This window comes from Peromyscus maniculatus, chromosome 2 (genome assembly GCF_049852395.1).
Source record: "Peromyscus maniculatus bairdii isolate BWxNUB_F1_BW_parent chromosome 2, HU_Pman_BW_mat_3.1, whole genome shotgun sequence".
NCBI lineage: Eukaryota > Metazoa > Chordata > Mammalia > Rodentia > Cricetidae > Peromyscus > Peromyscus maniculatus.
The window spans coordinates 153,294,262-153,318,641 of NC_134853.1; the positions used below are offsets into that span (position 1 = coordinate 153,294,262).

General features: G+C 55.7%; 1 protein-coding gene across 2 annotated transcripts; it reads right to left on the reverse strand.

Annotated features, from left to right (window-relative positions):
- On the reverse strand, window positions 1-22,765 carry Ldlrap1 (low density lipoprotein receptor adaptor protein 1). 2 transcript variants are annotated; one of them, XM_006975659.4, is made up of 9 exons: window positions 22,572-22,765; window positions 13,293-13,435; window positions 12,132-12,244; window positions 10,438-10,552; window positions 5,592-5,664; window positions 5,184-5,267; window positions 4,397-4,527; window positions 2,781-2,815; window positions 1-1,697 (listed from the first exon to the last, which is right to left on the reverse strand). In XM_006975659.4, the coding sequence occupies exons 1-9, from the start codon at window positions 22,654-22,656 to the stop codon at window positions 1,553-1,555; spliced, it is 924 nt and encodes a 307-aa protein (XP_006975721.1). In that variant the 5' UTR covers window positions 22,657-22,765; the 3' UTR covers window positions 1-1,552. The 2 variants fall into 2 exon arrangements, with proteins under 2 accessions (XP_006975721.1, XP_015850023.1); XM_015994537.3 differs by having other exon boundaries at window positions 2,781-2,812; window positions 22,572-22,757.
- Between the last annotated feature and the right edge of the window lie 1,615 nt (window positions 22,766-24,380).

Below are 24,380 nucleotides of genomic sequence, written 5' to 3' on the forward strand. Positions count from 1 at the left end.
TTATACATAAAAAGGGAACATTTATTGTTTCTTCCTCACCAGCAATACCCCCGAGAGGTGCTTATACGTAAAAAAAGGAACATTTATTGTTTCTTCCTCAGAACGCCTTTCCAGCTTCACCCAGCAGGAACAGGAAGTGGACAGCCTGTCAAGACCACAGCACCCCCAACACCACAGCCGTCCTTCGCACTCAGGACCCTGGAGCTGGCCCGGGAAAAGGAGCTACCCTTGTTCTAGTGAGGATTCTCCAAGTGCCTTCCTTAGGGCAAGGGTCTGACTCAGCCACCCAGAGCTGGGAACTAGTCATGCTGATGTGGTTTTCCTGGGGCTACTGAGACCTGCTCTCATAAGCTTGGCCACTGGGGGCTCCTAGCGATGCAAAGATGCTCGTGGCTTGGCTGAGATTCAGGATGCCAGAGCCCATGGGACCAGCGAGATCAAAACAGCTCACCACTGGGCTGCCCGACCACCGGGTGGGGTTGGGGGGGAAACCACTGGGGCTGCAACATCAGGAGGATGCTTCTGGAGGATTCCGTTTCACCCGTGGAATCGACAGACTTCAAAACACATCTCCCCGGAAGTCGGCAGCGTGGCAGCTAGCAGGGCACGGAGGCCCGAGCCAGCGCTGTGTGGAAAGGCACCAGATGGTTTGTTATGAAACACAGTTTGGTCAGAAAATAGCTGGGGCTTTTTGGTTCCTGGGAGGACAACAAAGCTCGAGAGAAGGGGGGCGTGGGCTGTGAGAGGTGGGCGGCAGACAGCAGCTTTGGTATCAGGCCTGGGTTCCATTCTCAACGCCACCTCCCCAACATGTACTGCCTCAGTTTCCTTATCTGTAAAATGGATGAAAAATATTCCGCCACAACCTAGTGCTAGGCTTTGGTATCATTCCAGGAATTGGAGGGGGGCGGGCAGAAGATGGGGCACACACAAGGACACACAGACGAAACAGAAGAGCAGGCCCAGCTTTTTCCGTTGGGGAGCCACAGAGGCGATCCCCACGGCTGCAGTGGGACTGGAGGTCGAGGCAGCCGGCACGCTGGGTCCTCGCACCTCGGGGACGGTGGCCCGTGTGGAGGGAGGGCAGGAGGCAAGCTCTTTCCCACAGCACCGGCCAGGACCTCAGACCATGTCCGATCTGTGAGAGTTAAAGTGCAGAGCTAGGTGTCTTTGGTCAGGGGCTGCCCCAAAGAAGCTGAACTCGAGGGCCCCAGCTCCCCTAAAGGCCATGTCCCCTCCAGTGCATAAAGAACGACAGGCTCTCACTGCCTGAGGAGAAGAGGAACATGGGATGCTTTGGTCACTGTCTTGACCCCCACAGCAGGAGGGCACCAGGAGGCCAGGTCCTGCCCTGCCCACACCGTGGGCGCCTGACGAAGCAAACCCGGTTTCCGGTATAGACCAGGAGTCACTGACTGCAGAGTCCCGGCCCTTTCCGCCCTCTCCCTGATGACTGCAGCTCGCGGCGGCTCCCGGAGACGGCCGCCCTGCCGCAGGTGGCTTTTGGTCCATCACGCGTCAAGGCCAGTGTGTCCTGCCGGTCCCGGGGCCCTCAGAAGTTGAAGAAGTCATCCTGATCGATGCCACCGCTGTCAGGCTTGTCCCAGTCGGTGGGCGACAAGCACTGCGCATACTGGATGTCCTGTGCCGAGAGTCCAGTGTCCAGGACTTGAGGGTTCGTCCGTGACTGTGCCAGCCTGGAAGACAAGGCGGTGTGAGCCAGGCAACAGGTGAGGGGCTGGCAGAGGCAAGGAACAGCAACAAGATGTGAGTGGGAAAAGGCCAGACTCAAAGCTCAGCAGGAGAGCTAGAGCCCCTGACAACAGGATGCCCAAGAGGGTCAGAGCCCCGAGGCAGGCCATGATACCCTACTCTAACAAAGGCCAGCTGTGGGCAGGAAGTGTTCAGCCATGAGATGACACTTGGTGTAACCAGGGTCAGCATGTGCTTCCCTATAGTCACACAAGGAGACAAGCCTAATGTCCAGAAGAACCTGGAAGGTCCGAACGGGGCAACCCTGTCCTCAGGAGGGGCTCCTGGGGTGTGTGAACGCGTGGAGGAAGGCCTCTGACAGCAGTGAGCACATGCAGAGTCCCCGGGGCCAGAGCTGATGGTTAAAAGGGGTGTTCATGGTCAGGTTCAGCAGACAGGGGGCCGGTCTGGGCCAAGGGATCACACTACACAGGGATCTGTTTGAGGTGGTTAGTAAGGACCCGCGACCACTGAACATTTTGGAAAAGCAGATGACCACTGTTTTCCAGATGTGGGTGGAATTGGCCACCGAAGCAGGGAAGGTGGGGGAAGGGCTGCCTCCTTGAGAAGGGCCTCACCTGGTGCCCACCCTGGCTACATCCAGAGGTAGAGGGTGGGGGAGGGAGGGGGGAAGGCCAGAGGGCAGAGGCGCTAACCCTAAGGAAAGCCCTGAGGCAGGCGGCCTCTGACAGTGCCCCACATCCAAAGGAGACAAGGGAGGCCTGAGGACCCAGACTCGGTACTCGGAACCCCAAGTGGCCAGTCCTCGCCTGCGGGCTTCTTCACAACATGTTGCAAAATGACAATCTGCTCCTGCCACACAAAGCATTCATTCTCACACAGGAGCCACCCTGCAAGAGCTTCGTGCCTAAGGAGTAAGCTCCCTGTCCCTGGAGGGATTCAAGAATTGCTGTGCAGACAGCTAGAGGGCTCAAGTTCTCAGTCAGGACAAAGGCCCGAGGGTAAAGAGCAGCCAGGTCCAGCCTGAGGCCCACACACATCCCCAGCACAGGCCCTCAGAGTGTTACCTTGAAAATGCTTCATCCAGGCCATCATCCAGCTCCTTAGAAACAGAGAAAGAAGTAAGAATTCTGAGCGGGGCCATGGTCCCCAAGGGAGCTACAGGAACCCAGGGCCTGTATGTGTGTTGGGAGGAGGTGCCTAGCAAAGGCAGCCCTCATGCCCACGGACCCAAAGCTGGGGCCCAGGACAAGAAAAGGCATGTCTCAGCTAGGCAGGAGTGGCATACACCTTTAATCCAGTGCTTGGGAGGTGGCTCTCTGAATTTGAGGCCAGTGTCTACAGAGAGAGTTCCAGAACAGCCAAGGCTACACAGAGAAAGCCTGTCTCAGAACCCCCTGCTCCACTCCACCCCTCAAAAACAGGAAGAAAAAGAAAAGGCATGTCTGAGGCCTCTGGACCTAAAGCGACCCAGATAGGTCACAGCTCCTCTGAGACTTAGCTTTTCCTTCTGTAAACTGGGGGACATGATTTCCACAGCTTTCCAGCCCCAAAGAGAAGCACAGAGAAGGTTTCTCTGCACCCCACTCATGCCCACTGCCAGCCACAGTCCTGGGCTAGTGCAGGGTAACTGATATTAGGACCTCTCAGCCTTAGGGGCTAAGTGCTATGTGAACCCCTCCAGGCCTTTAGGACACATGGCAATGGCATGGGACTAGGCAGCAACAGACAGGTACAAGAGACACCCAGGGGTGACCTGACAGTTGTCAGGAGTCCCATCATGCCATCGTGTGAAGAGAGAAACTGGCCTGTGGCACAGGCTTGGGGTTCCAAGCCGTGGAAGGTTGGTGTCCTTCCTAGAGAGGCAGGTGGATCTCTGAGTTCGAGGCCAGCCTGGTCTAGAGAGTGAGTTCCAGGACAGCCCGGGCTACGCAGAGAAACCTTATCTTAAAACAAAACCAAACAAAACCAAAAAACCCCAAACAACAACAATAAAAAGGAAAAAGGGAAAAAGGAAAGAAAAAGAAAGGAGGGAGCTATGACAAGCACAGGGTGTCATTCTGCAGATGCGAGAGCGCGGTCCCATGGGTCACTGTCATGTGCTGATGAGGATGCTAACATCTGAAGAGTCTACGGGGCCGGGAATCTTGGTGCTATTTTTGTAATGTAGTTTGAAGTCAGCCACCTCCCGATGAAAACTGAAATTAAAGGCCACTCAGGTTCCTCTGGGAGATGCTGCGGAAGGTCGGTGTCGTCGCTGAGGGAGTAAAGAGGCTGATCCAGAGGTCAGGCACTGCCTATGAGACCTGAGAGCCTGCAGCCTGAGCCTGGCTATGCATTCAGACAGTGGAGACGGGAGGGGTGCCAGGCACGAAGCTGCCATGCCTAACAAGGGAGCCTTTGCTGCTCAGAGAGGGAAGAGCCAGACACCCAGATTCAGAGCTGAGTCCTGTGAGGAGATGGCCGTGCTGGGAACCAGGCCTGCTGGGGACACAACCCTGGGCTCAGAGGGGACATTGTTCAGCTACTACACCCAGGGCCTGATGGGCTGGGTCTGGTCCTGCCAGAGGCCCGTAAGTCACGGTGTCAGAGCCTGGGTCTGGGAACCACTTCAGGCTTGTTCAGAGACCTGGCTAAAACTCAGGGGATCCAAACACCATGCCCGGGCCTCAGAACTACTCACCCAGACAACGCTGTTGTTGCCCAAGACTGGAGGCCGCAGTGTCTCGTCCGTGTTGTTGGTATTAGCGGTGACTGTAGACAACGGGGCCTTAGCTACCTCTTCCAGATCCAGCAGGTTTCCAGTGGCAACCACTAAGAGGGGTCAGTTGGGGGCATCAGGAGGACATACATCTCCTCTAGCCTCTTCCACAGACACATTCCAGTACCCCTGACTATACCAGTCCTGACCAGCTCTGGGACTCGGACCTTGTCCAGACGTAGGACAGACCTTGATCATCCGGAGCCCCATTTTGACACCCCCCACCCACCCACTACCCATCCCCAGCTACAGGACAGTTGCCCACAGGGGAGAACCTGTGGCTCCTGAGGGCAGACCCTGGAGTCTGCATAGTCATAACATAAATTGAATGTTTAAAAGCGCACCAAGTAGGCCGGGCGGTGGTGGCACACACTTTTAATCCCAGCATTTGGGAGGCAGAGGCAGGCGAATCTCTGGGAGTTCTACAGAGTGAGTTCCAGGACAGCCAGGGCTTCACAGAGAAACTGAGTCTTGAAAACCGAAAACAAACGAAAGTACACCAAGTGGGCTGGGATGTCTAACAGGCTGTAAGGCACACAGGAGCACATACGAGTGGACGCGTGCATGCGGGGACATGCCCGGATAAGTGTGCGTCAGAACAGCATCTTCTCACAAGGCTCACGCACTGCTGATTTCACACAACAGGGCGAACAGCGAGAGCTCGGGAGGGAAGCCCTGGACCACGGGCCGGCGCAGGGCCAAGACTCACAGCTTTTCAATGAGGAGGTGCCGTCACATCGGGTCCCTGAGGCGTCACCTCCCTCCTGGTTGGCTTTCTCCCTCTTCTCTTTCTCTGTGGGGTGAAGGCACGACACACTGAGGCCCTAACTACAGACGCTGTCTCCATGAGCCACTGGGGAGACAGCAGGCTCGGGGCGCCCGGGCAGTGTGGGGCTCCACCAGGAGGAAGGACACCTTCCAGAGTTCACTTAAGCCTGAACACTCTGAAGAAGGGGGAAGATGGCCTTTGTCCAGATGGGGAAACTGAGTCTTAGAGAGAGAGGTAAGATGACCTGTTCAAGACCACCAGCCCAGTAGGAGAAGAGGCTCAGGCCTGACTTCGGGCCTGTATCCACCCTGTTCACATCACTCGCGATGCCCAGGAGGAAAGACTCACCTTCCTTGGACACCTGCCAAAACTCAAAGGCAACTTTGAAGGCCTGGGCTACAGTGAGGGTGACGGCTTGTGCCTGAAAAACAGGAAGTGAGGGTGGGGATGGGCACAGTGTCAGCCAGCGAAAGCAAGTACAAACTGGAGGGCCGGGGCGCCCACCCCGTGACAGGCTCTGGAAGGCCCAGGGGAGGAGGGAGAGGCCTAGCTCCTCCATTTCCCACAGCAGCCTGGGGCACAAAGAGGCCACGCTCTAGAGAGGCAGCTGGGGCCCAATGCAGCACCCCCTGTCCAGTGCCTCCTACAATGGTCACCTCTCCCTTTTCCTTCCCTTCAGGCATACCTAAACCAACTGTGAGGACTACTTCTTCCGGGAATCCCTCCTGGGTTGTCAGAGGATTCCCTCCACTCAGAAGCCAGGAGTGGAAGGGCCTAGCCATGCCTGAACTACAGCCAGAGAGACAGGGACCACACTGTCAGAGCCACAGGACGCTGAGGGGGCCAGCAGCTGCTGACCGACACCCCAGCAAGGTGGGGGGGTGGCAGAATCAAGATGTCGGTGATGCTAAGGAAGAAAAGCCATCCAGCACTGTGGCCAGCCTATGAGCAGATGCCCTGGCTCCCACTTCAAACCCCCTCTCTCTCATCACCAGCACGGGGCTCCACAGCCCCGCGCACCCCCCTCTGGAGTCTGCGGATGGACGTGTCCCTAGCTCACATGCTTCCATCCCCGTGGGAATGCTTCCTTACAAGCAAGAGAGGTGCCACAGCTCAGATAGAGCCCTCAGGTGGCAGCGATGGCGTCTCAGGTCCCGATTGTCACACAGATCTGCTACAGTCTCCTGTCAGCCCAATCCTGGGGTGCCCAGCCCAGAGCTCGGAGTGTGAGCAGACAGTCAATTGCAGACAAGTTCAGGCTTAAGCAGCCTTCACCAGACAATTCAATTTAATTGAGAAATAAATTTGGGGCCACCGCCTTCAAAACTCTTTAAAAAATAAAAAATTCAAAATCTCCAAACTGACTGATCTGCGCCAATTAAACTTCACGAAGTATAAAACCTCATTTGAATGTCTCCGTCATTTACATTTTTGATGGAAGTGAGGCTGCTTTATGGTAAAACTTAAATATGGTAATTAAGTATGAAAGTCTTCACAGCTGTTTACAATTTAAGCTGTCACGTCTGAATCAAGTTTAATAGAGCCAGTTACCATTGAGAATTGCCCATGAACTAAAAATATGGGCTAATTACCAGCCAAGGCAGATCACCATGCTCTGGAGCAAGGGCTGGTCACCCATGTGGCAGGACCACGGAAACACCATTATGTCTGCTGCAGGAACCTAGGACAGGGGTTTATTCTGTTTACATACATCTGGTTCGTTTGCACATATTCCTGCCCCTCTGTCCTGGTGTCCTGTACAGTAAGTCATAATAAACATGTAACCCGAGCAGAGATGTGAAGCACTGTGTGCAGGTGACCGCAGGTCTGGGCTGGGAAGGCCTCGGGGCGGGCTGCTTCCCCAGGGACCCCCAGCGGTATGAGTCACAGGAACACTCAGCAGGAAGACTTGCATTCCCCGAGCCACTGCACGGCCCTCCTGGGATTCTGCTGGGGATCTGTGTTATGACCCAGAAGCTTCCTCTTGGTCCAGCTGTCCATGTCCCTATCTCGTTCTAAGCAGGCTCTATCAGGAAGTCAAGGAGGGCCAGACGGGCAGCCCAACCAGGCCCTCTGCTCACCATCAACCCTGCCGGCGCTTCCCTGGCTCCCATACTAATCTCTACGCAAAGATCCCTCCAGAACACCAAGGTCCACGTGAAGGAAATAGCCCTGTCACCTCTGCCGGACAGAACCGGGGTCTCCCACGCCCACATGGGGAGCCCAGCCTCCTCCACCTCTGCCTCTGATCACAGAGGCTGTGTTTGCTAAGCCGAGGCCTCTCCCATGAGCATAGGAACCACTTCCTTGCAGTGACCTTCTGATCATGCTCCAACAAGACCAGGAAAGGGGGTCCTTGGGCTGCATTGTGGGGGACCCCAGAAGGAACCCCTTTCTCCAAGCTTCTTGTTTGGCCAAACAAGGAAAGGTGGAGACTCAGGGAGGGCCACGTTTGCACCATGGGTCCTGTAGGCCGACAGGCCCGGCACGCCACAATCAAGTTGTGCTTTTGCACACTCAATCCCTAAGCCCTCAGCCTGGCACGCTCCTGTTCACTACTCCACTCATCCTTTAAGGCTCCAGTCTCTGGGCATCTCCCTAACCTCCAGGTCCAAAAACCTCTACCTCAGAGCCAAGCCCCAGACTCAATGTTAAATCCAGCCCTTCCCCCACAGACCTACGCAGCAGGTCCATATTGTACACTGCGGAGCCTTGTCCACAAACTGGAGACAAGGCGGAGCGGAGCCAAGGGCTCCACCCATCTCGGCTTCTCCCTCAGCTAATCAGGGAATCTCTGAAGGTTGTCCACACTGTTGGCCCACTGAACTACGGCCTTAGGGCCCAGCTAAGGTCTTGAAGCCCTGGGAGGAACCTGTAACACTCCAGGGTGACTTGGAAACCCTGGGTGACAAGAGGTAGAAATAGGTGGAAGACAGACCAAGTCACGCAGAGAAACAAGCGGCTGGGTGTCCAGCAAGAGCCCTGCCCCCAACCCATGAGGCCACACTAGCCACAGCCATGGGGTAGCTGGCTTCTGCTTTTCTCAGCAATGCCTCTCTAACCTGGGGCAGGCTGTGGACAGTCCTCTGGTACAGGCCTCCTTCTGAATGGCTGGGCCTGCTCCCTGTTCTGCACGGGACCCCATCCCGGAGGGAGCTGCTTCAGGTGATCACGCCCCTCCCTCCCACCGGTGCGCGCACGGCAGCAAGGACTTAGGGCCAGCAGCCCTGCCTGCTGTGGTCAGTGAGGAGGAAGGAGCAGACAGTGGGAACACGGTGAGTCTGTAGTTTGAAGTCAATGTGGCCTCATTCACACCAAAGGCTCCAGCCATCTGTGGGAACCAGGCTGTCATGGGAGAAGCCACCACTGCTCAGAGCCCCGCAGGATCCCACAGGGGTGACTGGTAACATGGAGTCTGCAAGGAGGTAAGGCATGCAAAAGAAATGGGGCCTTGGAATGATCCTAGGGGCCAAGGAGGTGACCTCCTCATTCTGCTGGCAGAGACGGACAGGGTTCACCCATGGCCACACAGCATACCAGCTGTTCTCATTCTCCTAAATGTCCTGTGCACAGCAACCAAGCCTCACAGGCAGGCTTAGATTGAGGGGGTTGAGATGGGGAGATAAATCTGGATTATCCAGTGGCCATTATCACCACAGGGACCTGAGCGGGAGGGTCTGAGAAAGAGCAGTGTGAGAATGGACGGTGTAGAGGTTTGAATAATAGGCCCATGTGTCTGAATGCTTAGTCACCAGGGCTGGCACTGTTTGAGAAGGATTTGGAGGCGTGGCCCTGTTGGAGGAAGTATGTCACTGGGGGTGGGCTCTGAGGTTTCAAAAGCCCACATGAGGCCTGAAGTTCTCTCTGCTTTTGGATCAGAACTTCACTCTCAGCTACTGCTCCTGAGTCTGCCTGCACACGTCAGCCTGCACGCCGCCATGCTCCTCGCCATGATAATGGACTAAACCTCTGAACTGTAAGCCGGCCCCAACCAAATGCTTCCTTTTCTAAGGGTTGCCTTGGTCATGGTGCCTCTTCACAGTGACTAAGAGACGCGATATGGGAAGATGGTCCGCAGGTGCCTCTGAAAATGGAGGCTGGCTCCATGAGGCCAGGACTGTAGGTTGACTGTGAAGGGACTCTAGGAGGTAGGAAAGAGAAGACATGGCTCTCTCCGGGGCTGCTGAAGAAATGCAAGCCCACTGGCCTAGTCTAGCCTCTTCCTAGGACTGGAAGGGATGTTGTCACTTATTCCTGCAGCCCTGGGAAACTCATCTGATCATAGGAACCTGGGGTCCCGGAGACTGGAGTTCCCGTGTGTCCTTTGATGGAGAAGGAAAAAGTCTCATCTCCTTGCCTCTGAGAACCATGGGCCTGGTGATCAGGCTCTGAGCTGTCGGCAGATGCAGATGCCACCAGGAGCCTCCTCACACTCAATCCTCAAAGGTCCCAGAAACCAAGGTGTCAACAACCAAGTCAGAAGAGTCCAGCGGCTCCCCAGTCACAGCGCGGGCTGGAGAGCACCACGGTGCCTCCGTCACTCAGTCCCACCGGCTGTGGCCAAAGGCAGGGACAGGAAGCTCAGTCTCTCAGCTGTGCAGAGGTGAGGGGCTGTGGGATCAGGGCCTCACTTTGCACCTGGCTGGCTGTGTTATCATGAGCAAGGCTGCTGGCGCCTGGGGTGTGTCCTAGTGCAATCAAAAGGCTTAAAGACAAGCAACGGAGATCTTAACCATTCCCACCTCATGGAACTGCCCTGGAGACTAAGTAAGAACCCGCTTTGAAGCCCAGCTCCAACATGGGCACAGAGGAGGTTGCAAAGGAGCCATTGGCCTCCGCCCGACCCCAGAAAGCCTAGTCCAGAGAAGACTCACTTCTACCTTGTACTGGGTCCCTCTGGATTCCCTCTGGAATTCCCATCTCCAAAGCTAATTCCTACAGGGCCTGCACCCCAGGCTATACTGATAACAAGAGTGTCACAGCCTCAAAACCAAGCAATCACATTACTGAGAGGAATATGCCCAGGGGACATGGGCTGCTCATTGCCCACAGCCAGACGGTCCAGCTGGTCTTGGCCTGATTCTGACTCCAGCCCTCACACTGTACTCTCACGCCCACTTGAGATTCCCGGGGATTTCCTCCTGTGTTTAAGTCCCTGTGACTTGTCCCCTCCGGGCCCGGCCGGCCCACTGACCACTTTCCGCTTGGTGCAGAGGAAGGCGTGGCACTCCAGGCTCTCGCTGTGCTGGCTCTGGGCGATGTATGCGAACACCTTGTCGTGCATCTTGTCTGCGGTGCAGTAGGAGATCCTGAAAAGCAGGCGAGAAGGGTCACCAGGCCTGCGTGGCACCTCATCACATCTGGATGTGCCTCTCCTGGGTCTCAGGGAGTCTGCTGCCTGGTCTCCACCAGGGCAAGCCTCTGCAGATCTGGACTTGGCATCCTGAGTCACCTACAGAGAGAGACTCAGGCCGGGCAGGGGACATGGGGAATAAGGAATGAAGCGCCTTCTTCTTTCTCTCCACGACACACTGAGCCACAGCTCAAGCAGGAACGTCTGAACCCAACTGCACACCAGCCAACACACCAAGGACCTACAGATTCTCCCTTGTTTAACCGCTGAGCCATCCTCAGAGCTGGGAGGCTGAGACACAGCGCTGCTGATAGAGCCAGGGTGTGAACTCACAACCACAACCTGAGGGGTCTGTGCCAACTGACAGGAAGGAGAAGCAAGACACTGCCCTGCCTACCGCTGCATTTCAAGTACTCTTCACCACCAGACACCAGATGATATCCAGGACCATCTCCCAAGAGACCAGTTCCTCCTGGAACTGTGGCTGGAGGTGGAGCTGGGGCTGGGGCTATGTGAAGATGCCCCGCCCAGGAGCCCCAGTGGGTGCAGAGGAGACGTGTCAGCTGCCACTGCAGTTAATGGTGACCTTGCAGGTTTCTGCCCACAACCCCAGCACCCCGAGGCTCACCACCTGTTCTGTCTGGCCCTTCCTACCTCCATTGATCCTGAGACTCAGTCAGGGGAGGGGATGTTGGCTGGGGACACAGCTCAGCAGATTCACCCCTCACCGATACAGTCCCAACTTTCATCACATCATTTCAATAACACCACTGATCATCCCCAGAAGGGAAGAAGAGGGTGCCATGTCCCCAAGTGCTTTTTCCATCCTAGGCATCTGGCCTCCTGCTAACCATCCCTTGCTTCTGGATAGCCATCAGTCAGATCCTGCAAGGAGCCACCTCCACTGGGAGGTCTTCCCAGGTTTCCCCTGGCACACCCTTCTTCTCAGCCTTCTTGGGAAACACTGTCTCCCACATCCTTCCCTCCATTCCTTTGCAGACTAGAAGTGCCCAGAGGGCAGGAGCTGGCAGGCACTTCGAAGTGTTGGCGAAGGGGTAGCCTGAAGCCCCTGGAGCTGGACCCTAGCTCCCTAGGATCAGAGAAGGGACATCTCCATTACTGTTCCAGATCCTGCATGAGGCCTCTCAGGGACACTGAGCCAGATGACCAGGGCTGAGCACTGTGTTCAGGGCAGAAAGAACAGGCGGGTTTCACAGCCCTGTGTGGCCAAGCACAGGCCCTCTGAGCCCGCATCGGCTGATTAGGGGACAGCAGTGCCCACCATCGCAGCGTCCCTGGGAGCTGTGGGTTACTTGCTGGCACTACATTATCAGCACAGGGAGGCAGGACCTGGCCCCAGCCCATTTTACAGACGAGGGAAATTGAGGTTTCCCGCACCCCAGAAAGAAAGCTGTAGAGCCTAGATTCAGATAGGCCACTCCTATCATTCCGAGCGGCAGAGCAGGCATGGCCACACTCCTATCATTCATGGCCACTCCTATCAATCATTCATGGCCACTCCCTGCTGAGCGTACCTGTAAATGGACACGTTCTCAATGAGTTGGCTAGTGAGGCTGTCCGTCAGGATGATCCCGCGGGGCGACACCTTGAGTGTTACCTTCTGCAGTTTCTTCCCGCTGGCCTTGGCCTAGGGGCACACAGGGGTCAGAGGAGCCCTGTCTGGTGGTCTGTACCTCACTGCGCCAAGGCCCCTCAGCTCAGACAACTGACGGGTGGCATGGGGTGGACACTCAACCAGCACCCTCGTGCTGGCTAGTTCTGTCACCTTGATATGAGCGGCAATCACCTGGGAAGAGGGAGCCTCAACTAGGAAAACCCCGCCACCAGACTGGCCTGTAGGCAGGTCTGTGGCGGCAGGAAATGCCGGGTGATTGATTGATGTGGGAGGGCCTGGACCCCTGGATGGGGGTTACCCCTGTGTAGATGGTCCTGAATATAAGAAAGCAGGCTGGGCAAGCCATGAGGAGCCAGCCTCCCGCTTCATTCCACACAGGTCTCCGCTTCAGGTCCTGCCCTGACTTCCCTCAGCAATGGGCTGGATGCAAGTTTAAGACAAACAACCCCTTCCCCTACCCAACTCCTTTTTAGTCAGTGTTCTAGACAGCAAACCAGGACAGGCCTCCTGAGGCACAGACAGACAACCGTTGCCCACTAGCCCCTGACGCTGGTGAGCACTAGCCCTCACGGGAGGGGCTCAACACCCCTGTCCGGGAAGACATGTAACTGGGAGGAATGCTACACAGATTGCCACAGCCCAGCACCATGACCTGGGGACCTGCTCCACCCACATGCCAGGGCCTGAGCCGCAGGTCAAGGCCACCCTAGGGAATCGGTTTAAAGGGCCCACACCCACTCGGAGGTACGGAGAGCTTCAGTGGGCCACACAGCCAAGCAGTGAGAACATGGGAAATGGGGGACAACTTCCTTCCCTCCTTGGAGCTAGTGAGTCACCAGGAGCCCGAGGTGGGGACTCAAAGCTGGAAGCCATCAAGGCCAGAGTGGCCCGAAGAGGATGCTGACCGACTCTTACCCACAAATACAAAGGCTGAGCTGGACACAGGAGATTCAGTGTGTGCCAGGCTCAAGCCCGAGTCATACAGATCCCACCTGGGGACAAGGACAGCTGGGGCAGGGGGAGCTGGCCTGGGGTCCTGCCCTCCCGTCGGGACACTCACTGTGGCCACGATCCTCTTGACGGCAGCTGCAGACAGCTCCTCACCCTTGGGCCTCTCCACCAGCGTCATGCCAAGGTACTTGAGGCTGAAAACCATGCCCTCCAGCAGGGTCTCCCGGGTGTCCGTCCAGTTCTCTGGCAACTCTAAGACAGGACGGGCAGCCCTCAGCGTGCCGAGCAGGCCTGGCTCTCACCACCCGCCTCCTCAGCACACCTACAAAGGGCCCTGGGATACCCCATCTTTTTTAACTATCATCTCCCAGCCCACAAACCTGACCAGCTTCACATACACCGTCCCCATCCACCCTTAGGAGTACCCGTCACACACACTGCAGACGGCCGCTCCAAAGCCCAGGAGGTCAAACCAAGTCACAGAGAGTCAAGATGTGGCTATGCTATCTCAATGTCAACGCTGAGGTCGAATGGTCCCACCTCCTCCCTGAGTCCTCAGTCTGAGTCTTTGAGATGGGGGTTATCACACTATGGTGATTTGAAAGAAAAAGGCCCCCATAGGGAGTGGCACTATTAGGGGGTGTGGCCTTGTTGGAGGAAGTGCGTCACTGTGGGGGCGGGCTTTGAGGTCTCTTTCGCTCAAGCTTCGCTCAGTGTGACCCCCAGTCTACTTCCTGTGGCCTGCATGTCAACATGTAGCAGCTCCCTCTCCGGGCCATGTCTGTCTGCATGTCCCGCCAAGATGATGATGAGTTGAACCTCCGAAATGTAAGCGAGCCACAATTAAATGTTTTCTTCGTAAGAGTTGCCATGGTCATGGAGTCTCTTTGTAGCAATAGAAACCCTGACTAAGACCCACATTAGAGCTAAGGAAACTGAGGCTCAAGAGTTGAAGGCACGGGCCAAGAGCCACCATGGTAGATGCAGGCAGAGTCACCCACCAGCTGGAACATCCCAGCCCGCAGTTGCTTGAGAGATGGGCAGTCTGGGGAGTAAGGACCAGCAAAGATAAAGGCCTAAGGAGGGGGACTGGGACTAGAGTTAAATGATGTCACTGGGCTGCAGCCATGGTACATGGGAAGGGTCCTCCAAGATGTCCTGGCCATCACTAAAGTCAGCAAGGAGGAGGGAAGAACCGGGTTGAAAGACAGGGCAGGGGAGAGTTGGGAAGGGCCTCACCTGGTCCTCACGCAGGAAAGAGTGCTGAGGTAAGGGAGGGTACAGACCCCCAGGGAAGGTTTGGCCATTCTCCAGTTCCTCCTTGGAGCCAAGGCTAAGGGCACCCATCACACAGTGGGAAACGGGGCCACACTTACTTGAGAGAGCGAGGTCATGGGGGATGAGCACACAGCCCCGTTAGGGCCCCTCCTGTCACCCCACAAATGCTATACCCAAAGGAGGTACTCGACTGTGCCCATTTCACACACAAGTCCCATGCCTTCCCCACCAGCTAGGATGGGAAGGCCATGATCCAAGCTTAGGACACTCCTGTACTGTCAGGAAGGGGAGGGATCCTGGGCTCGAGGGACATTATCATGTCCCTGCCCTCTCTGGATTCCCTGTTGCTTTCTTTGGTCACGTCCCAGAGCCTTGGGTTCCAGGGACTCCATCACTTCATTCACACAGCTCATGGCTCAGGGTCTGTGCTGAGCAAGACGCTGTCCCTCAACTGTGTGTTTGGGGGGTGGGAGATGGGAAGAGACCCACAAGTATTACCCCTCCTCTCGACCCAGGTGAGCGGGTTCTTCACGGACTGGTTACCCAGAGCCTGACACACAGCTGGCACTCAATGTTTTCTGAGTGTAGGAATGTCCTAAACACCCTCAACCCCTGCTATGATTGACAAGATGCCCTCCAGGCCTCCTGAGCCCCAACTGAGATGACCTAAAGCCCAACACGTCCCATCCATTAGATCCTCCAAAAGGAAGCAGAGTCCCTGTGTCAGGCAATGAGGACCCCAGAACAACTCCCTGTTCTGGAAGAAACCAGGGCTCACGGCACTATCTCCAGGACAAGCAGAGCCACCATATCAACCAATGTAGGCACAGCATCCTTGAAGGTCTTTCATGCCATTCTATAGCTGAGGAACTGGAGTGCAAAAGACACTGACTTGCCCAGGCTCATCACTGGACCACACAACCTGACACAAGGCAAACGGCCTCTGGTTTAGTTAAAGGTTGGAAGAGGTGCTTAAGTATTTCCTAATAACCAATGCTGCTTCTTCACAGCCCAAGATACCCAGCCCACCACTTCCAACCTGAGACACACCCCATGCCCAATGCCTGTGTCCTTGGCAGACATTGCTAACAGACAGCAGCGCTTCCATGTTTCTCCACTATGGCCTTAGGCAGGCAATACTAATCAATCAGGAGTGACCTCTTCTCATTATCCATCCCTGCCTTAAGGCAGACATCCTTCCCCTATCTCTGGGTCCCACTCTCCCATTTCCTCTGGCTCAGCCCTTTCCTGGCCCCTGTCCAAAGCCACTTCCGCTCACTTCATTCCAGAGGGCCAAAGCCTGCCAAGGTCACTGGTGATCTCTTTGCTGTCAAAACATTCTCTCCTCCTTGACCTCAAATGCTTGACATTTTTTTACATTCCTCCTTCCCTGGCCTGACCCTTTTCTACAATACTGCCAACTTCTACACTGGCTACCAGGTCCAGCCTCAGCAACCCTCTACCCAACCCTTTACTTGACAGATGACTCAACTGAAGCCCAGAGAGGTGTAGGGCCTGTGCAAGACCACACAGCAAGTCAGAGAGAGGAGACACCTACAGTGATGGCTGGGGTGTTTGAAAGATCCCCCCTCCTCTCTGCACACACACACACACACACACACACACACACACACACACACACACACACACACACACACCACAAGCTCCTACCGCACAGTGCAACATCTACTTTCTCAATGTCCAAAGTGTTCTTTCCAAGCAAGGTATAGCAGTGTCCACCTGCAATCCCAGGAAGAGACAGGGGGATTCTAAACTAGAGGCTAGCCTAGACCACACCTTGAGATCTTCTATAAGAAACAAACCTTTAATCCCAGCACTTAGGAAGCAGAGGCAGGCAGATCTCTGTGAGTTTGGGGCCAGCCTGGTCTACATAGCCAGAGATGCACAGTGATCCACACATCCAGCCTCTCCCAGGGCACCTAATCAGAGGCAGGCAAGCTAGCCCAGTGGCTAAGGCCCTTAGTTTGATACTCTGAATGACGCTGAGTGAGATCTCCATGAGCCTTGGTTTCCTCCTCTATAAAATGGGGGAAAGTAGCTGGGTGGTGGTGGCACACGCCTTTAATCCCAGCACTTGGGAGGCAGAGGCAGGCGGATCTCTGTGAGTTTGAGGCCAGCCTGGTCTACAGAGTGAGTGCCAGGACAGCCAGGACTGTTACACAGAGAAACCCTGTCTAGAAAAACCAAAAAAAAGGGAGGGGGAGTCGTTTGGGGTGTTGTTTGACTGGTAGAGTGCTTGCTTAGCATGCATGAAGTCCTGGTTTCCATCCCCGGTACCCCGGTACCCATAAGCCAGGTGTGGTGGAGCATGCCTATGGTCCTAGCACTTGGGAAGTCGAGGCAGCAGGATCGGGAGGTAAAGATTGTCCTTGGCTACACAGCCAGTTAGAGGCCAGCCTGGCCTACACAAGACTGTCTCAGAAAAGAAAAACGTAAATCACGATGAACTGGGAGCCGAGAAGACTCAGCAGTTAGGAGCACTGCTGAGCAGGTCTGGATAGAGAGCTCACAAATGCTTCCAGCTCCAGCTCGAGGGGGACTCCATCTGCCTGGCCTCTGTGGGAGGGGACCTGCACTCGTGTGCATACGCACATACGCACACTGTTAAAAATGAAAACTAAATAAATCAAGGGAGAGTGTGGTGGCCCATGCCCCAAATCCCAATAGGTGGATCTCTGTGGACTCAGGCCAGCCAGGTCTGCACAGTGAGTTCCAGGCCAGCCAGGGCGACATAGTGAGGCTGTCTCAAAAGGAAGATACAATAGAGAAAGCGACTGTACGAGGCTCACAGGGCTGTTCAGACTGTGGCTAAGATAATGAGATAAGTGTGACAGAGGAGGAGGAGGAGGCTGAGGGCCAGGTCCCAGGGCAGGTATCTGCAGGCTTGCTCCATGCTGGCTGCGGCTGTCCGGCTGTCGCCTTGAACAGGGCTCTACCGACCCCGCCCACGGCAGCACCACCCATGCCCAGCAGCTGCCCCTGCCTGCCTTTCTGCAGAGGACGTGTCCTCAAGTCCGCTCCCCAGGCCGCCGTGCTGGAAGGGCCCCTGCCCTGACTGTCTCGGCCATTGCCGCTGCCTGCCTGTCCTTGTAGGCAGCCTCCTCTCCTGAGCTTCTGAACACGTGACTTGCTCTTCACGGAGGTTCTTCGAGGCCCCTGGCACCCACAACTTCCCCAAGAAAGAGCACTGAGACAAACAGACAGACCAGTGTGGTCTCCTACCACCAGACACCACAAACAGCAGGGAGCCAGGGCTGCACCCCCTCCCAAGCAGAGCTCCCAGAGGCCCCTGGGCAAATACAGGCCTGCGCCCTAAGCCTTATTCCAGTCGGAGTTATTTTCAGCCCTGGGGTGGGTAATGACTCCGCTATTTTCATTTTGTAATTTTACAGATGACCTGCTGTGGGCGTTAACTGGGGACAGACCACAAGTCCGGTCTAGCTTCAGCTGGCACCACATGCTCCTTTCTTGTTAAGGCCCCCAGAGGGGTTAGGGCTACTTGGGCATCCTGTCCTGGCCCTCATTGCCAGGACCTGGCTGGGTGATGTCTGAACATCAGAGCTGCAGCCAAGCCACAGTACAGTGAGGACGAGCCTCTGCCCAGGGACCCGGTCTGGTTCCCAGGCCTGGTGGGGGTATCTTGGAAGCTGCAGGGACATCCTAGGAGGGGACCTAGACTCTTCCCTGCCAGGAACATGACAACCTTCGACAAATTCAGCGGGACTTTCAGGATTTTCATGGCGAAAGTCTCAGAATGTGAACAGACTAAGGACCAGGCATGGCAGCTGATGCACGCCTTCAATCCCAGCACAGGAGGCAGAGTTAGGCCCGATCTCTGTGAGTTCGAGGCCAGCCTGGTCTACAGAGTTCATTCCAGGACAGCCAGGGCTACACAGAGAAACCCTGTCTCAAAACAAAACAAAGACTAAGCCAATTTCAAAAACTAAAACCACCGAGAGCATTGTCGAAAGTGAATAATTAAGTGATTGCGACCTCAGCCAGAGCTTCCTCATACTTGCATAGACTAGAAGAACATGGTAAGGTCTCGAGGGCAAGGAAAGGAGATCCAGTCCCTCAACCTTCCTGCGCCTGTTTCCTGGCTTTGACAAAGGTAACAGTACCCACGCCGTGGGGTTGTCATGAGGACAGATGAGCTCACTCACGACCCTGTCTGAAACACCAAGAGCCCCGTGAGTCCCAGCCACTGCCACTGCCACTCAGGCACAAAGGGCTTTAATGCACACGTGTCAGTTTACTGAGATGTATGAAATCACCAGGTCACAGCACCACAGGCAAGAAATGCAACGAAGACTCCGAAGTGAGAGCCCTGAGACTCAAGCCCACACCCACCCTGCAACGACCAAGCCCCTTCCAACACAAGGCAGGGTGACACCAGCCACATCACCCAGAAGCGAACTGACCCCTGTCAACAGTGGGTGACCCGACTCCTCAAACATCCTGTCCCTCCCTCAGTAACTAGACTGCGAGGAGCCTGGAGTTCAACAGCCCTCGGACCTGCCATTCCACTAGCCAGACGTCCTTCGCACGGCTTTTCCCTCCGGGGACTCACCTGTGTCTTCCAGGTCAGCTTCTCAAGAGAGGTGGCTGCCAGGACCGAGTACCCTGATCCCCTCCACACAGACCACTTCCTGACACGATGCCAGCCCCTGCCGCTCTGCCTGCAGCCTGGCAGCCAGAGGTTCCCAGTGCCCTGTGGTGCCTCGCAAACTGGAGTCCCATGGGCTCCATCTGCAACATCCTCCAAACATCACAGATCCAGTGGGTCTTGCTCCAGCCATTGCCATCCAGGAACAAGATGGCACAGTGCTAATTCTACCTCGAGGGCCCTCTGAACTAAGATCCAGGGGCTGCCCCACGGTCCACAATGGGGGCTTCCTTCCCTTCCCAGCTGTCCTGACTATACTTGCCTGGAAAATCCTCCCAGATAACCTGCACTTGGACCCATGTGGCAACTGCTACTTCTAAAATAACACAGTCACTGCCCTATCTGAAAGAGCTGCCCCTCTGCCATTGTATCTCATTTCTAGCACTCGATGCCAGTCCCACCAACTATCTGCGGCCTCCCCCTCTGTCCCTTCCTCCACCAGAAGTGAGAACCGCCACACTTCACACTACCAGAGACATACTCAGACTCGTCTCCGCCGTTGTCTCAGGCATGGACATTCTGGGGGTTTTTTTGGTGTTTTGGTTTATTTTTGTTTTGTTTTGTTTCTGAGACAAGGTCTCTCCATTATGTGGCTCTGGCTGTCTTGCAACTTGTGGACCAGGCTGGCCGGGAACTCAGAGATCCACCTGCCTCTGCCTCCCCAGTGCTGGGATTAAAGGTGTGGATTAAAGGACTATGCTCAGCAGTATTTACATCCCTATAGGTAAATATGAACAGACCCCATATAGAGTCTTTCATTATCCTTTTTCTTTGGGTTCTTTGACAGGCTAGCACAACCTGAACAGGAATCCGAAGGCCAAAGTCACTCCAGGACCTTTAGGAAGAATACAGATGAGTTGGGGAGAATATTCTGATTCTCAGCACCAAGATAAGATCTTTATGATTCCCAGAAAGGTGGCCATGAGAAGGAGGGAGTCCTCTTTCCAGGTCAGGCCAGCGGCTCTGCCCTCTGAGGTTTTTTTTTTTTTTTTACACTTTAGTAGGTATATGGCGGAGGGAGTGTGTGTGTGTGTGTGTACCAGAGTGCACGTGTAGAGGTCACAGGGCAACCTTTGGGAATCAATTTTCTTCTTCCACCAACTGGGACCCAGAGATTGAACTCAGGTCCTCGGGCTCGAGAGCAAGCTCCTTTTCCCATCTAACAGGCGCTGCCTTTGATCATGAAAGCTAGACCCAAGGACTGCCTAGGTCCCAACCTTTGATGCTGGGCACACCCAAGGCCTTCCCCTCTAACCTGTGTCCACATTGGTCCTAGGAGCAGCCAGCCAAACTTGGAGTGGAGGTCCCTAGCTCCCCCAACAGCCAGAAAACCCAAGGTATGTGGCTAAAATCCCTAGGCTGGAAAAGCTCTGCCTCAGGATGAGTTCTGTGCCTGGAGCCATGGACTTCACTTCCTGGTCCGTTATCTCTAAAATGGATTCGAAGATAAGACTCCCAAACTTTGTCACCTCCCAGGAGCTAATGAGCTAACAGAAGCCAAACACCAGAGACAAAGCAGGAGCAAGCATTCATGGAAGTCACCCCTAGGCAAGTAAAACACACAGACACTCCCAGGAGAGTCCCAGGAAAGTAAAGCTCTTCTCTGTAAAATAAGATTAAGAATTTGACACTTAACCAAAGACAGGCCAGGTTCCTGAGGAGCTCAGAGTTTTGAGAGGAACAGGAAGAAGGGAGAAGAGTTCTGCTTCCCTCCACAGGGTGCAAACAAGCTGAGGCCCCCATCTCAGAGCTGGCCAAACCTGGTTAAAAATTAGGTTTAGCCAGGAGGACATGGACATGGTGGTGCACACCTTTAATCTCAGCACTGGGGGAGGCAGATGCTCAAAGCCTGCCTGGTCTACATAGCAAGTTCCAGGCCAGCCTGGACTACATAATGAGACCTTCCCACCAACCTGGAAAACACATTAGCAACAACTTAACTAACACCTAGCCCAGGCTGGCCTCAAACTCACTTTTTGGCACAGCATGACCTTGAACTTCTGATCCCCAGGCTTCCAGCTCCCTAGTGCTGGGATTACAGACATGTGCAGCTACAAAACAATTTGTTAAGTGCTGCTGCTGATGCTGATGCTGCTGATGCTGCTGATGGAACCAAGACCTTAGGACCAAGGGACTTTCTGAAAGCCAGGCAAGCACCCTACAAACACACCACACACACATCCAGCCCCACAAGAATCTTATCCCCATTTTGCAGGATGGGAAACAAAATCATCAAGAATAAGTGACCTGCCTTGCCTTGGCTGGAGCAAGCAGGGAAACCTCACCATCCAAAATGTACCCTGCTCCTCCAAATTCATCTCTGCTTCCTGGCTCCCTCCCCTTCAGACCTCTTCCCTACCCACCCTTCTCCCTTGTCCCAGGAGAAAACCACAGGGTTCATCCACTGGAAGGGAAGGTCATGCTCCAAAGTCCTGGTCACATCCCACAAATTTTTGAAGGGTTATTTTGGGAGTCAGCAAGTGTGGAAGATGGTATATGCCCTGCCCAAGGGGCCCCTGACCCCACCCCCACCAGCAGGCACCAGCACACGTCCCCAATGCCAGTCTGGGCTAGGAGGAGCCCACAGCTGGAGAACCGCAGTGGGAGAGAGGAGGGGCCGGGGCGGGCGCCCTAGGCCCAGACACGCTGGCGCTCTAGGGACCAGGGAACTCGGGCTCCCCTGGTGGAGCCCGGCAAGGCAAGGTGCTAGCAAGAAGCTGGGGGCGGGGGTGGGGGGTGGGAAGGTACTACCAGTGGGAGAGGCGAAGGGCCCCAGGTGGGTGGCAGGTGAGGGTGTGCCAGAGTCCAGGCTTTGGCTTCACACCAGGAAGGGAAGGCCTGGGTGATCCCATATGAACGACTCCCAAAAAGGGAGGGACCTGAGCTAGGTTTCTCAGGCCTCAGGGGAGGGTGCCAGGTGACGGCTCCCAGAGAGTAACTCGAGAGGTGTCTGGGGGAGGCTCCTCTCCGCCCTTCCAGACACCCGGGAGAAGTGGCAGCTAGTCTGAGTCTGCCTTTTGCCTAGGTGCCCAGGGACTTGGACAGCCCCCAAGGGAAGGTACAAGGGAAAACAAGGTTTGAAAATAGCCTGGACGCCAGCCTTGCTACCTGGGCGCGTCCAGAGTGGAGGACGAGAGGACCCCGGGTGGCACCCGGGCTGAGCTCGCCCCTCGGATCAGGGACCTGCGGGACCCAGCGTCTAGAGGGGACCCTGTGGGTTGCGCTGGAGCTGGTGGAGAGGCTCCAGGCGTTCTCACCGCGCCGCACCTGCGGACCCGGAGTTCCGCCCGCTCCCTGCCGACCCGCCCCAGACGCAGCCGGACATGACCCCCGGGGCCCAGGCGCGCAGGTCGGGACGAGGCCGCCCGGTCCACCTTGGCCCCGAGCTCCGCGGAGGCCCCGACCAGGGGCGCACACACTCACTGCGATGCCGGCCGCCCGCCCAGCTCTGCTTGGCCAGACTGGGGCTCCGGATCAGCGCGCGCCCCGCCGACTTGAGCGCGTCCATGGCCAGCTCCGGTCGCCGCCGCCGCCGCCGCCGCCGCCAAAACTCCTCCAGGAAAACTTTCCGCCGGGCCAGGCGGCGCGCGCCCGCCGCGCTCCTCCCCCGCCCTCCCCGCGACGTCCGGGGGCGGGCTCATAGAGGCCACGCCCATGGTACGCCCCCGGGCACGCCCCAGAGTGCGACCCCGCCCCTCCCCGCCCGGGCCAGACTCTGTAGCTGTAAGCGGTGCGGTCCTACGCGCTGTGCCCACCAAGGCTCCCAGCTCAGCTCCCTTTCCCCGGTCCGAAGAAGCTACAGGATGCCACGGCCTTCTAGACAGCTCGGCTGAAAGGCACCTGGAGACCATTACACAGATGGGGAGAGAGAGGGCAAGAGCCGTCAAGGGTCTTGTTCAAAAATAAAAGTGGTTGATAGGAATGAGCTGGCTCAGTGGATAAAGGCACATGCTCCAAGCTTGATAATGATCCCAAAGACCACACGGTGGAAGAGGAGAACCAAGTTGTCCTCTGATCTCCAGGGGCTCACTGTGGCACCCACGTGCCCTCCCCCATTGTATACAGACACAAAATAAATGTAAATAATTTAAATAAATGTGAGGGAGAGGCTCACCAAAGCAACGAGAGAATGAAGGCTGTGGATTTTGCTGGGAAGGAACGGAAGTGTATAGTGGGCACCTTTAGCAGATTTCTCAGCTGTCCCCTCCCTATAGTCTCAGAGGCATTGGAGAGGTAGCCTCTGACTCAGGCTTGCTCTGTGACCCCAGGTTGTCCTTCCCTTCTCTGAGTCAGGTTACTTGTCAAATGAAGCATGAGCCTATCTCTAGAAAACCGCCCCACCTGCCTGGACAGAAACTATAACCTTGCTCCATCCCTGATCTGCTTCCAAAGTAGCACACCTGTTCCAACTCCAGGAAGCTAGAATAACTCTAGAGCCAGGTATGGTGGCTCATACCTGTAATCCCAGCACTTAGGGAATGGGAGCTGAGGCAGGAGGATTCCTGCAAGTTCCAAGGCATCCAGGGGTACAAAGTAAAAATCTTGTCTCAAAAAACCCAAGATACAAAGAATTAGATCTAACCATAAAACCCTGGGCCTTGGGTCAGACTGTGCCCAAAGGAGTCACAGGCAGAGGACATCCAAGGCAGGTGCTCACTACCTGGCGTCCAGAAGCCATGCCTCAGCCTCACAGCTGTGACCTCTGCCTAGTTTCAGAAGCCCGCAGGCCTCTCCTGGCTGGGAGACAGGCAGGCTGTGTCTCCTGTGTGCCTGACTCACAGTTCCACTCTTTCTAAACTGTCTGTTCCAACAGCTCGGCTGGAGTGCACAGTGCAGCCGGCCACAGCCTCCCTTACAGCAGGAGGGAGACACACCTGAGGCTCTCCAAGAGTTAGACGCCTCGGTGAGAGGCCAGTGGTCCTTGTGGTGGTCATGGTCATGGTCTGGCCGTTTTGGGCTTCATCTGTGAAGGAGGCAGAAAGTAAGATCTTTTCCACAGGGCTGTCCTGTGGGACCGGAATTGGAGAAGTTAAATCCATTCGCTTCCTTCAGGAAGCCCTCCTGGACCAACACCCCTGGGTTAGATTTCTCCCTATGGGCTCCCGCAGCGTTGAACTTAGAGCGTTGTAATGCTGTCCCGTTATTCCCTCTGAATTAGAAGTCATATCCTCAAGGGCACATAGGGTTTTTTTTATTCATTTCTGACCCTAAGTGCCTAAGGAATAAGAGGAG

Excerpts from the sequence above, each read along its gene's own strand:
- Ldlrap1 (XM_006975659.4), bottom strand. The coding sequence starts at position 22,656 with ATGGACGCGCTCAAGTCGGCGGGGCGCGCGCTGATCCGGAGCCCCAGT. Across the intron at positions 13,436-22,571 it reads GGCGGGCGGCCGGCATCGCA|AGTTGCCAGAGAACTGGACG; the intron begins GTGAGTGTGTGC and ends GTCCTGTCTTAG. Across the intron at positions 12,245-13,292 it reads TCAAGAGGATCGTGGCCACA|GCCAAGGCCAGCGGGAAGAA; the intron begins GTGAGTGTCCCG and ends GTGTGCCCCTAG.